This window comes from Somniosus microcephalus, chromosome 15 (genome assembly GCF_052327205.1).
Source record: "Somniosus microcephalus isolate GS21.2 chromosome 15, FLI_Smic_1.0, whole genome shotgun sequence".
In the NCBI taxonomy this organism is placed as follows: Eukaryota; Metazoa; Chordata; class Chondrichthyes; order Squaliformes; family Somniosidae; genus Somniosus; species Somniosus microcephalus.
The window spans coordinates 126,430,689-126,443,916 of NC_141001.1; the positions used below are offsets into that span (position 1 = coordinate 126,430,689).

Consider the following 13,228-nt stretch of genomic DNA (forward strand, 5'->3'; position numbering starts at 1 on the left):
TCAGGAGTGAAATTAGGAAACACTTCTACACACAAAGGGTGGTAGAAGTTTGGAACACTCTTGGAGTTAGGTTGATGATCAGCCATGGTCTCATTGAATGGCAGAACAGGCTCGAGGGGCTAAATGGCCTCATCCTGTTTCTATGTTCCTATGTTCCCCTCCAAGTCACACACCATCCTGACTTGGAAATATATCACCGATCCTTCATCGTCGCTGGGTCAAAATCCTGGAACTCCCTCCCTAACGGCACTGTGGGAGTACCTTCACCACACGGACTGCAGCGGTTCAAGAAGGCGGCTCACCACCACCTTCTCGAGGGCAACTAGGGATGGGTAATAAATACCGGCCTTGCCAGCGACGCACACATTCCAGGAACAAATATTTAAAAAAATTTGACTTAAACTGAGACGTAATCACCTGAAGCCCATACTCACAACACCAGCGAACCTCAGGTTAGGGCAGAAGATGAGATCAGTCAGTAAAAGCCATCAGCAGACACCAGCTGCTGTCTGTCAGTCACTAACACAACTCCGAGACCCAAACTTTAACAAGAATATTACACTGCTAGATCTAGCTTCATCCCACAGCACGGGTCCAATGTTTTAGCGTAAACACTCCTTTGTTATTTCCTAGTTGATTGTAAATCCGTTAGTGACTAGCATACACAGGAGTTCTACACAGATTGGTTCAATGGAAATTAAAATGCTGAAACCTATCATTGGGGACACAGTGAGTGAGAGAGTCAGCGTGGATCAGCACAGATTTATGACAGGCAGGTCAAGTCTAATTAATTGAGTTGACCAGATGGGATGTATCCTCGGATGCTGAGGAAGTGAAGGTGGAAATCGCAGAGGGGATCTCATTGAAACTTATAAAATTTTAACAGGACTAGACAGACTAGATGCAGGATGGTCGGGGAGTCCAGAACCAGGGGTCACAGTCTAAGGATAAGGGGTAAGCCATTTAGGACAGAGATGAGGAGGAATTTCTTCTCAAGGAAATCGCAGAGGAAATCGCAGAAGTAACCTAAACCTTATGATACTATGATCACTGTTCCCTAAATGTTCCCCTACTAACACTTGCTCCACTTGACCTACCTCATTCCCCAGAACCAGATCCAGCAATGCCTCCTCCCGTGTCGGGCCGGAAACGTACTGATCAAGAAAGTTCTCCTGAACACACTTCAGAAATTCTTCCCCCTCTCTGCCCTTTACACTGTTACTATCCCAGTCTATATTAGGATAGTTGAAGTCCCCCGTTAGCACTACTCTATAGTTCTTGCACCTCTCTGTAATTTCCCTGTAAATTTGCTCCTCTATATTTTTCCCACTAGTTGGCGGTCTACAGAATACACCTAGTAGTGTAATGGCACCTCTATTATTTCTTAACTCTGACCAAATAGATTCTGTCCTTGACCCCTCCAGGACATCCTCTCTCTCCAGCACTGTAACATTCTCCTTAACCAATACTGCCACACCACCTCCTATCTTTCCTTCCCTATCTTTCCTGAACACCTTATATCCAGGAATATTTAAAACCCAATCCTGCCCTTTTTTGAGCCAGGTCTCCGTTATCGCCATGACATCATATTCCCATGTGGCTATTTGCACCTGCAGCTCACCAACCTTATTTACCACGCTTCGTGCGTTTACACACACGCCCTGTAAACCTCTCTTAGACCTTCTTGTATTCTCTCTTAGTCTGACCCCACCTAATACCGTACTATTTCTTACTCTAGTGCTATCTGTCTCTCCCAATCCTTTGTGCACTTTGTTTCCCCTTTCCAATGCTACATCCTGGTGCTCATCCCTCTGCCAAATTAGTTTAAATCCTCTCCAACAGCACAAGCAAACCCCCCCGCGAGGACATTGGTCCCGGCTCTGTTGAGGTGCAACCCGTCTGGCCTGGACAGGTCCCACCCCCCCCAGAACCGGTCCCAATGGCCCCGGAATCTGAAGCCCTCCCTCTTGCACCATCTCTCCAGCCACGCATTCATCTGCTCTATCCTCCTATTTCTATACTCACTCGCACGTGGCACCGGGAGTAATCCAGAGATACCTTTGAGGTCCTGCTTTTTAATCTAATTCTTAGCTCCCTAAAATCTGCCTGCAGGACCTCATCCCTCTTTCTACCTATGTCATTGGCACCGATATGGAGCACGACCTCTGGCTGTTCACCTCCCCCCCCCCGCCTTAGAATGTCCTGCAGCCGCTCAGTGACATCCATGACCCTGGCACCAGGGAGGCAACATACCATCCTGGAATCACGTCTACAGGTGTAGAAACGCCTGTCTGTTCCCCTAACTATCGAATCCCCTAACACTAATGGCTTCCTGACATTCCTCCTCCCACCCCCGCCCCCCCCGCCCCCGGTACAGCTGAGCCACCTGTGGTGCCGTGGACTTGGCTCTGGCTGCACTCCTCAGAGGAACCATCGCCCTCACCAGTGAATACTGATTGTAGAGTGAGATGCACTCAGGGGACTCCTGCACTACCTGCCTGGTCCTCCTCTTCTGTCTGGCGGTCACCCATTCCCTCTCTGCCTGCACACTCTTAAGCTGCAGGGTAACCACCGCCAGAAACATGCTATCCACGAAGCTCTCAGCCTCACAGATGCACCGTAGTGACACCAGCTGCTGCTCAAGCTCCGAAACCTGGAGCTCGAGATCCTCCAGCTGACGACACCTCCTGCACACGTGGTTGTCCAGGACATGGGAAGCGTCCTGGAGTTCCCACATGTCCCAAACTCCTCTATCACCATCCCTGGGTATGTCCTGTCCCAGCGGCAGGACAGACCCACCAGGGGTGGTGGCACAGTGGTATACAGTCAGGAAGGAGTGGCCCTGGGAGTCCTCAACATTGACTCTGGACCCCATGAAGTCTCATGGCTTCAGGTCAAGCACGGGCAAGGAAACCTCCTGCTGATTGCCACCTACCGCCCTCCCTCAGCTGATGAATCAGTACTCCTCCATGTTGAACACCACTTGGAAGAAGCACTGAGGCAAGGGCACAGAATGTACTCTGGGTGGGGGACTTCAATGTCCATCACCAAGAGTGGCTCGGTAGCACCACTACTGACCGAGCTGGCCGAGTCCTGAAGGACACAGCTGCCAGTCTGGGCCTGCGACAGGTGGTGAGAGAACCAACACGAGGGAAAATCGTACTTGACCTCGTCCTCACCAATATACCTGTCGCAGATGCATCTGTCCATGACAGTATTGGCAGCAGTGACCACCGCACAGTCATTGCTGAGACGAAGTCCCGTCTTCACACTGAGGACACCCTCCATCATGTTGTGTGGCACTACCACCGTGCTAAATGGGATAGATTCAGAACAGATCTAGCAGCTCAAAACTTGGCATCCATGAGGCGCTGTGGGCCATCAGCAGCAGCAGAATTGTATTCCACAATCTGTAACCTCATGGCCCGACATACCCCTCACTCTACCATTACCATCAAGCCAGGGGACCAACCCTGATTCAATAAGGGGTGTAGGAGAGCATGCCAGGAGCAGCACCAGGCAAAGCTAAAAATGAGATGCCAACCTGGGGAAGCTGCAACACAGGACTACATGCATGCTAAAAAGCGGAAGCAGCATGCTACAGACAGGGCTAAGCGATCCCACAATCAACGGATCAGATCAAAGCTCTGCAGTCCTGCCACATCCAGTCGTGAATGGTGGTGGACCATTAAACAACTAACGGGAGGAGGAGGCTCCATGAATATCCCCATCTTCAATGATGGTGGAGCCCAGCATGCGAGTACAAAAGACAAGACTGAAGCATTTGCAACCATCTTCAGCCAGAAGTGCCGAGTGGATGATCCATATCGGCCTCCTCCTGAGGTCCCCACCATCACAGAAGACAGTCTTCAGCCAATTCGATTCACTCCACGTGATATCAAGAAACGGCTGAGCGCACTGGATACAGCAAAGGCTATGAGCCCCGACAACATCCCGGCTATCGTGCTGAAGACTTGTGCTCCAGAACTAGCCGCGCCTCTAACCAAGCTGTTCCAGTACAGCTACAACACTGGCATCTATCCGACAATGTGGAAAATTGCCCAGGTGTGTCCTGTCCACAAAAAGCAGGACAAATCCAATCTGCCCAATTACTGCCCCATCAGTCTACTCTCAATCATCAGCAAAGTGATGGAAGGTGTCATCGACAGTGCTATCAAGCGGCACTTACTCACCAATAACCTGCTCACTGATGCCCAGTTTGGGTTCCGCCAAGACCACTCGGCTCCTGACCTCATTACAGCCTTGGTCTAAACAGGGACAAAGGAGCTGAATTCCAGACGTGAGGTGAGAGTGACTGCACTTGACATCAAGGCAGCATTTGACCGAGTGTGGCATCAAGGAGCCCCAGTAAAACTGAAGTCAATGGGAATCGGGGGGGAAAACTCTCCACTGGCTGGAGTCATACCTAGCACAAAGGAAGATGGTTGTGGTGGTTGAAGGTCAATCATCACAGCCCCAGGACATCGCTGTAGGAGTTCCTCAGGGCAGTGTCCTAGGCCCAACCATCTTCAGCTGCTTCATCAATGACCTTCCCTCCATCATAAGGTCAGAAGTGGGGATATTCGCTGATGATTGCACAGTGTTCAGCGCCATTCACAACTCCTCAGAAAATGAAGCAGTCCATGCCTGCATGTAACAAGACCTGGACGACGTTCAGGCTTGGGCTGACAAGTGGCAGGTAATATTTGCGCCACAGAAGTGCCAGGCAATGACTATTTCCAACAAGCAAGAGTCTAACCCCCTCCCCTTGACATTCAACAGCATTACCATCGCCAAATCCCCCACCATCAACATCCTGGGGGTCACCATTGACCAGAAACTGAACTGGACCAGCCACATAAATACTGTGGCCATAAGAGCAGGTCAGAGGCTAGGGCCTAGAAATTCACTGGCCTTAGCGCCGCTTTTGAGGCGCTAGAGGGCCTAGCGCCGAAGTTATGGCCAGTTTAGAAATTGACAGGGGCCCTAAATCGGCGTTAGGCCGGTAGCGCTGCGCCGGCACCGATGACGTCATCGGTGTGCGCAGCGTCCCGGTTGCCATGGTAACCCGCCCGAACTCGGAAATTGAGTTGCGGCCGCCTCGCCCGTGGCAGCCGCAAGCAACGTTCTGGCAGAGGTGCCTTACAGAACTTTGCGCCGGCGCATTAAAGGCCCCGCGGCGGCCGGCCGCTTTCCCGCCGGCCGCCTGGCCGCAGCTCCCTCCCCGGACTTCCCCCCCCCCCCCCCCCGGAACAGAAGCAAGCCCGGCACTTGTCCGAGGTGCCGGGCTCATTTTTAAAAAGATTATCGCGGGCCGCGGCCGGGTGCAGGCAGCTCCTCCTTAACGGAAGGAGGAGGCCTGCACTTCCCGAGCCTGCCGCACCGCAGCGCCGGAATAGCGCCGCAATGCGGCGCGTGGCGCCAGTTTTGAGGCGCTGAGACCCCTCAGTAGCGCCGGCAGCCGTTTGGGCGCGGCGCTACTGAATTTTTGGCGCGCGCAGGGGGACTTAGCGCCGGCACTAACTTCCGGCGCTAAAGCCCTCGCTGCGCCAAAACCGAATTTCTAGGCCTAGGTATTCTACGGCGAGTCTCTCACCTCCTGACTCCCCAAAGCCTTTCCACCATCTACAAGGCACAAGTCAGGAGTGTGATGGAATACTCTCCACTTGCCTGGATGAGAGCAGCTCCAACAACACTCAAGAAGCTCGACACCATCCAGGACAAAGCAGCCCGCTTGATTGGCACCCCATCCACCACCTTAAACATTCACTCCCTCCACCACCGGCGTACCGTGGCTGCAGTGTGTACCATCTACAAGATGCACTGCAGCAACTCGCCAAGGCTTCTTCGGCAGCACCTCCCAAACCCGCAACCTCTACCACCGAGAAGGACAAGGGCAGCAGGCGCATTGGAACACCACCACCTCCAAGTGCCCCTCCAAGTCACACACCATCCTGACTTGGAAATATATCGCCGATCCTTCATCGTCGCTGGGTCAAAATCCTGGAACTCCCTCCCTAACAGCACTGTGGGAGCACCTTCACCACACGGACTGCAGCGGTTCAAGAAGGGGTCTCACCACCACCTTCTCAAGGGCAATTAGGGATGGGCAATAAAGGCTGGCCTTGCCAGCAACACCCACATCCAATAAACGAAAAAAAAATGCTTATATTTATTTGACTATTAACTAACTTACAGAAATAACCTTAAGACTAAGGGGGAGAAATTCATGATAGTCCAGGAATGGGCACTAACTTTGGAAAAGTTTGCGATTTAGCGCCAGGCGCTAATGAATCTCGCTGCACGCAAAATTCAGTGTCACCGCTCAAAGAAAGGATGGGAGCGCTAAATCAAGCGCGAATGACCTAATTCAGTGGCATTGGATTCAAAGCGCTAAGCAATATCAGGTGCATTGAAACATACAAAATTCTTACAGGGCTTGACAGGGTAGATGCAGGGAGAATGTTTCCCCTGGCTGGGGAGTCTAGAACCAGGGGTCACAGTCTCTGAATAAGGGGTCGGCCATTTAGGACTGAGATGAGGAGAAATTTCTTCACTCAGAGGGTGGTGAATCTTTGGAATTCTCTACCCCAGAGGGCTGTGGAGGCTCAGTCATTGAGTATATTCAAGACAGAGATCGATAGATTTTTGATTATTAAGGGAATCAAGGGATATGGTGATAGTGCAGGAAAGTGGAGATGAGGTAGAAGATCAGCCATGGTCTCATTGAATGGCGGAGCAGGCTCGAGGGGCCGAATGGCCGACTCCTGCTCCTATTTCTTATGTTCTTATGTTGACTGCCACTGAGAGAGCCATGGTCGACCTGATCTGACACTCGAGGTCTGGTTGCAGGAGGTGGCAGGGTTCGGTGACCACCTCCTTGCTGAAGCAGAGCCTTCTAATACACTGCTCCTCGCTTAATTGGAGGTAGGAGAATACCCTCGGAGCGTAAGGCCTCCTGTTGGGAGCCCTGATGGCCCTCCTCCTCCCGCTGGCCACATCTTGCAATCTTTCTCACTGCCTCTGCTCCCTCCGCCGTAGATCCTGGAGGGTGAGTTCGACTGCCAGTACAGCCCTCATTAATGTAACAATGTGTAGCACTTTGAAATTTTGTCAGAAGAAATGTCACAAATTTTTAGTAGCCACAATACTCCTGATACTAAAGAGCCTTTAAATGACTGAATTAAACTCTTGCACAATCGCAAACTGACAAGGAAGCAGTGAAACAACACTAACCTGACAGCTGTGACTGATCCCTTTAAATATCGCCCCTGGAGCCGCCATCCGCCTGCTTCACGCCTCCTCTACCTGTCATTGTCGGGGCGAGGCGCTAAGGCAGGGGCGATAATTAATTTGGCAGATCGTTGCACGCTCACTGACGTCACAATCTGCTTGGCGCTAAAGCCCCAGGTGCTAACTGTTAGCGGTGGTGCTAAGGGGCGACTGGATTTAGCGAGCGGCACTGACTTCACCTCGCCCCAGCGCTACTTCATTAGCGCCCCGTTAGTGCCCCCGGCAGGCACTAACAGGAGGCGCTAACCAACCAAATTTCTCCCCCTAAGAGTCTTAAAAGTCGGGCCGACCTTTATCTCCAGCCGCTTCTCTCGCTCTCTTAGTTAAAGTCTTTATTCACACAATTATTTATAGCTATATTAATTAGTTTATCTAGTTAATTTAGAGAGAATAAAACACTAATACTCACCCACCAATCACCTACCTGCAGTCCTGTGACGCCACTCCTTGATTTTGCTGTTCTTTTGGAATTTGCCAGATTTGTATCGCCTCCTCCTCCGCTGCTACTGACTCCTCGCAGGTCCGCGCTGTCCTCGGCCTCCTCCTCCTGCTGCTGCTACTGACTCCTCGCTGGTCCGCGCTGTCCTCGGCCTCCTCCGCTGCTACTGACTCCTCGCAGGTCCGCGCTGTCCTCGGCCTCCAACCTCCGCTGCTACTCACTCCTCGCAGGTCCGCGCTGTCCTCGGCCTCCTCCGCTGCTACTGACTCCTCGCAGGTCCGCGCTGTCCTCGGCCTCCTCCGCTGCTACTGACTCCTCGCAGGTCCGCGCTGTCCTCGGCCTCCTCCTCCTGCTGCTGCTACTGACTCGTCGCTGGTCCGCGCTGTCCTCGGCCTCCTCCTCCTGCTGCTGCTACTCACTCCTCGCAGGTCCGCGCTGTCCTTGGCCTCCTCCGCTACTACTGACTCCTCGCAGGTCCGCGCTGTCCTCGGCCTCCTCCGCTGCTACTGACTCCTCGCAGGTCCGCGCTGTCCTCGGCCTCCTGCTGCTGCTACTGATTCCTCGCTGGTCCACGCTGTCCTCGGCCTCCTCCACTGCTACTGACTCCTCGCAGGTCCGCGCTGTCCTCGGCCTCCAACCTCCGCTGCTACTCACTCCTCGTAGGTCCGCGCTGTCCTCGGCCTCCTCCGCTGCTACTGACTCCTCGCAGGTCCGCGCTGTCCTCGGCCTCCTCCTCCGCTGCTACTGACTCCTCGCAGGTCTGCGCTATCCTCAGCCTCCTCCGCTGCTACTGACTCCTCGCAGGTCCGCGCTGTCCTCTGCCTCCTCCTCCGCTGCTACTGACTCCTCGCAGGTCCGCGCTGTCCTCGGCCTCCTCCTCCGCTGCTACTGACTCCTCGCAGGTCCGCGCTGTCCTCGGCCTCCTCCTCTGCTGCTACTGGCTCCTCGCAGGTCCGCGCTGTCCTCGGCCTCCTCCGCTGCTGCTACTGACTCCTCGCAGGTCCGTGCTGTCCTCGGCCTCCTCCACTGCTACTGACTCCTCGCAGGTCCGCGCTGTCCCCGGCCTCCTCCACTGCTACTGACTCCTCGCAGGTCCGCGCTGTCCTCGGCCTCCTCCTCCGCTGCTACTGACTCCTCTCAGGTCCGTGCTGTCCTCGGCCTCCTCCGCTGCTACTGACTCCTCGCAGGTCCGCGCTGTCCTCGGCCTCCTCCTCCGCTGCTACTGACTCCTCTCAGGTCCGCGCTGTCCTCGGCCTCCTCCTCCGCTGCTACTGACTCCTCGCAGGTCCGCGCTGTCCTCGGCCTCCTCCTCCGCTGCGACTGACTCCTCTCAGGTCCGTGCTGTCCTCGGCCTCCTCTGCTGCTACTGACTCCTCGCAGGTCCGCGCTGTCCTCGGCCTCCCGCTGCTACTGACTCCTCGCAGGTCCGCGCTATCCTCGGCCTCCTCCGCTGCTGCTGACTCCTCGCAGGTCCGCGCTGTCCTCGGCCTCCTCCGCTGCTACTGACTCCTCGCAGGTCCGCGCTGTCCTCGGCCTCCTCCTCCGCTGCTACTGACTCCTCGCAGGTCCGTGCTATCCTCGGCCTCCTCTGCTGCTACTGACTCCTCGTAGGTCCGCGCTGTCCTCGGCCTCCTCCTCCGCTGCTGCTGACTCCTCGTAGGTCCGCGCTGTCCTCAGCCTCCTCCTCCGCTGCTGCTGACTCCTCGTAGGTCCGCGCTGTCCTCGGCCTCCTCCTCCGCTGCTGCTGACTCCTCGTAGGTCCGCGCTGTCCTCGGCCTCCTCCTCCGCTGCTGCTGACTCCTCGTAGGTCCGCGCTGTCCTCGGCCTCCTCCTCCGCTGCTACTGACTCCTCGCAGGTCCGCGCTGTCCTCGGTCTCCTCCGCTGCTACTGACTCCTCGCAGGTCCGCGCTATCCTCGGCCTCCTCCGCTGCTACTGACTCCTCGTAGGTCGGCGCTGTCCTTGGCCTCCTCCGCTGCTACTGACTCCTCGCAGGTCTGCGCTGTCCTCGGCCTCCTCATCCGCTGCTACTGACTCCTCGTAGGTCCGCGCTGTCCTCGGCCTCCTCCTCCGCTGCTGCTGACTCCTCGTAGGTCCGCGCTGTCCTCGGCCTCCTCTGCTGCTACTGACTCCTCGCAGGTCCGTGCTATCCTCGGCCTCCTCCGCTGCTACTGACTCCTCGTAGGTCCGCGCTGTCCTCGGCCTCCTCCTCCGCTGCTGCTGACTCCTCGTAGGTCCGCGCTGTCCTCGGCCTCCTCTGCTGCTACTGACTCCTCGCAGGTCCGTGCTATCCTCGGCCTCCTCCGCTGCTACTGACTCCTCGCAGGTCCGTGCTATCTCGGCCTCCTCCTCCGCTGCTGCCGACTCCTCGCAGGTCCGCGCTGTCCTCGGCCTCCTCCTCCGTTGCTACCAACTCCTCGCAGGTCCGCGCTGTCCTCGGCCTCCTCCTCCGCTGCTGCTGACTCTTTGCAGGTCCGCGCTGTCCTCGGCCTCCTCCTCCGCTGCTACTGACTCCTCGCAGGTCCGCGCTGTCCTCGGCCTCCTCCGCTGCGACTGACTCCTCGCAGGTCCGCGCTATCCTCGGCCTCCTCCGCTGCTACTGACTCCTCGCAGGTCCGCGCTATCCTCGGCCTCCTCCTCCGCTGCTACTGACTCCTCGCAGGTCTGCGCTATCCTCGGCCTCCTCCGCTACTACTGACTCCTCGCAGGTCCGCGCTATCCTCGGCCTCCTCCGCTGCTACTGACTCCTCGCAGGTCCGCGCTATCCTCGGCCTCCTCCGCTGCTACTGACTCCTCGCAGGTCCGCGCTGTCCTCGGCCTCCTCTGCTGCTACTGACTCCTCGCAGGTCCGCGCTATCCTCGGCCTCCTCCCCTGCTACTGACTCCTCGCAGGTCTGCACTGTCCTCGGCCTCCTCCTCCGCTGCTACTGACTCCTCGTAGGTCCGCGCTGTCCTCGGCCTCCTCCGCTGCTGCTGACTCCTCGTAGGTCCGTGCTGTCCTCGGCCTCCTCCGCTGCTACTGACTCCTCGCAGGTCTGCGCTGTCCTCGGCCTCCTCTGCTGCTACTGACTCCTCATAGGTCCGCGCTGTCCTCGGCCTCCTCCGCTGCTACTGACTCCTCGCAGGTCTGCGCTATCCTCGGCCTCCTCCGCTGCTACTGACTCCTCGTAGGTCCGCGCTGTCCTCGGCCTCCTCCTCCGCTGCTACTGACTCCTCGCAGGTCTGCGCTGTCCTCGGCCTCCTCCGCTGCTACTGACTCCTCGTAGGTCCGCGCTGTCCTCGGCCTCCTCCTCCTGCTGCTGCTACTGACTCCTCGCTGGTCCGCGCTATCCTCGGTCCTCGCAGGTCCGCGCTGTCCTCGGCCTCCCGCTGTGTTGGTGCCTCCTCGCAGGTCCGCGCTGTCCTCGGCCTCCTGCTGCGCTGTCCTCGGCCTCCCGCTGTGTTGGTGCCTCCTCGCAGGTCCGCGCTGTCCTCGGCCTCCCGCTGCTGCTGCCGACTCCTCGCAGTAAGTTGTGCAGATGGGAGAAGGAAGTTACAAAGGGACATTGACAGATTAAGTAAGTGGCAGATGGAGTTCCAAGTGGGGAAGTGTGAGGTCATCCACTTTGGTCTTGAGAGAGACAAATTGGAATATTTTCTAAATGGCGAGACTAGAAACTATGGTGGGGGAAAGAGATTGAGGCGTCAATGTACAGAAAAGCTAGTGCACAGGTACAAAAAATAATCAAAATGGTTAAGAGAATGTTGACCTTTATCTCATAGAAACATAAGGAACAGGAGGAGGCCATTCCGCCCCTCCAGCCTGTTCCGTCATTCAATCATATCATGGCTGATCTGTGCCTCAACTCCATTTACCCGCCTCCACTCCATATCCCTCGATACCCTTACCAACAAAAATCTATCGATCTTGGACTTGAAAGTAACAATTGACCCCAGCGCGCACAGCTCTTTGGGGGAGAGTTCCAGATTTCTACTGCCCTTTGTGTGCAGAGGATCTCAATGGGGCTGGACTACAAAGGGGAGAAAGTGATGATGCTTCCGTTGGACAGAACCTTGGTCAGACCCCATCCGGGGCACTGTGTTCAGTATGATACCGGGGCTTAAATTTAAAGGGTAAAATTAGGAGCACAGGTTGCCAAAACGGCTTGTATTCCCTTGAGTATAAATAATTAGTTATTTCCACCGATAGTTAATCAGTTATACTCATCGATAGTTGATCAGTTATACTCACCTGTTCCAGTGTTCTGTGCATGTTAAGCAAGTCCGACATCCTCCCCTCGAAGCCCGGAGCGAAGCAATCTGGATTTATGGCAAAAAAACACTGTCCCTGGAGGGTAAGGAGAGCACAGGGATCGGGAGTTAGTGACCGCAGTGCAGGCCATCCCTGACCGAACTCGGCAAGACCACTTTCTACTTCAGTTGTAAATGTAGATTAAAAGGGAATCGCAGAGGTATTCGAGGGGAGAGTGAAGGGGCGGAGAGTGAGGGAGGGGAGAGAGTGAGGGGGGGAGTGAGGGAGGGGAGAGTGAGGGGGAGAGAGTGAGGGGGGAGTGAGGGGGCAGAGTGAGGGAGGGGAGAGTGAGGGGGGCAGAGTGGGGGAGGGGGTGAGGGAGGGGAGAGAGCGAGGGGGGAGTGAGGGGGCAGAGTGAGGGAGGGGAGAGTGAGGGGGGCAGAGTGAGGGAGGGGGTGAGGGAGGGGAGAGAGTGAGGGGGGAGTGAGGGGGGCAGAGTGAGGGGGGGAGAGTGAGGGGGGAGAGTGAGGGAGGGGAGAGAGTGAGGGAGGGGAGAGAGTGAGGGAGGGGCAGAGTGGGGGGGAGAGTGAGGGAGGGGAGAGAGTGAGGGAGGGGAGAGAGTGAGGGGGGGAGTGAGGGAGGGGAGAGTGAGGGGCGCAGAGTGAGGGAGGGGGTGAGGGAGGGGAGAGAGTGAGGGGGGCAGAGTGAGGGAGGGGAGAGTGAGGGAGGGGCAGAGTGGGGGGGAGAGTGAGGGAGGGGAGAGAGTGAGGGAGGGGCAGAGTGGGGGGGAGAGTGAGGGAGGGAGGGGAGAGTGAGGGAGGGTGGGGAGAGTGAGGGAGGTGCAGGAGTTTCACAGTGTTGATGTCCCGGGAATGAGTGAGTTTGAGCGAGAGATGGAGCGATGTGTCCTGATTGGAGCGCGGTGAGGATGTATTCGATGCGTTGAGTTCTTACCAGATTAGCGATCGTGCTGGTCTCCTTCCAGGCGCGGATATTTTTACTGTATTGAGATCCTGCGAGGATGCCACAAAAAATCTCCACCATCAAACTCAGTCCGTACCCTTTATAACCACCTGAAAATAGGGCACAGGGTCAGCTCGGGACATCGCTCGGTCAGTCACGGTGTCAGCTTCCTGGGTTTTTCCTGGACATTTTCCTTGGTTTCAGCTTCATTTTTATTACATCACAACTGGCAAATATTTTCTTACCCCCAATTTTCTCCCCTCCCCTCCCCTCCCCCCCCCCACCACACTCCCCTCTGCACCT

At 56.1% G+C, this 13,228-nt stretch overlaps 1 protein-coding gene across 1 annotated transcript in view; it reads right to left on the reverse strand.

Moving 5' to 3' along the window:
• Positions 1-13,228, reverse strand: part of LOC147107226 (uncharacterized) — a 364,341-nt gene that overhangs the window by 5,961 nt on the left and 345,152 nt on the right. The window contains exons 8-9 of the mRNA XM_086008443.1: positions 12,917-13,035; positions 11,963-12,058 (exon numbers count right to left, since the gene is read on the reverse strand). Coding sequence (XP_085864569.1) covers positions 11,963-12,058; positions 12,917-13,035 — 215 coding nt within the window. The remainder of the gene's footprint in view (positions 1-11,962; positions 12,059-12,916; positions 13,036-13,228) is intronic.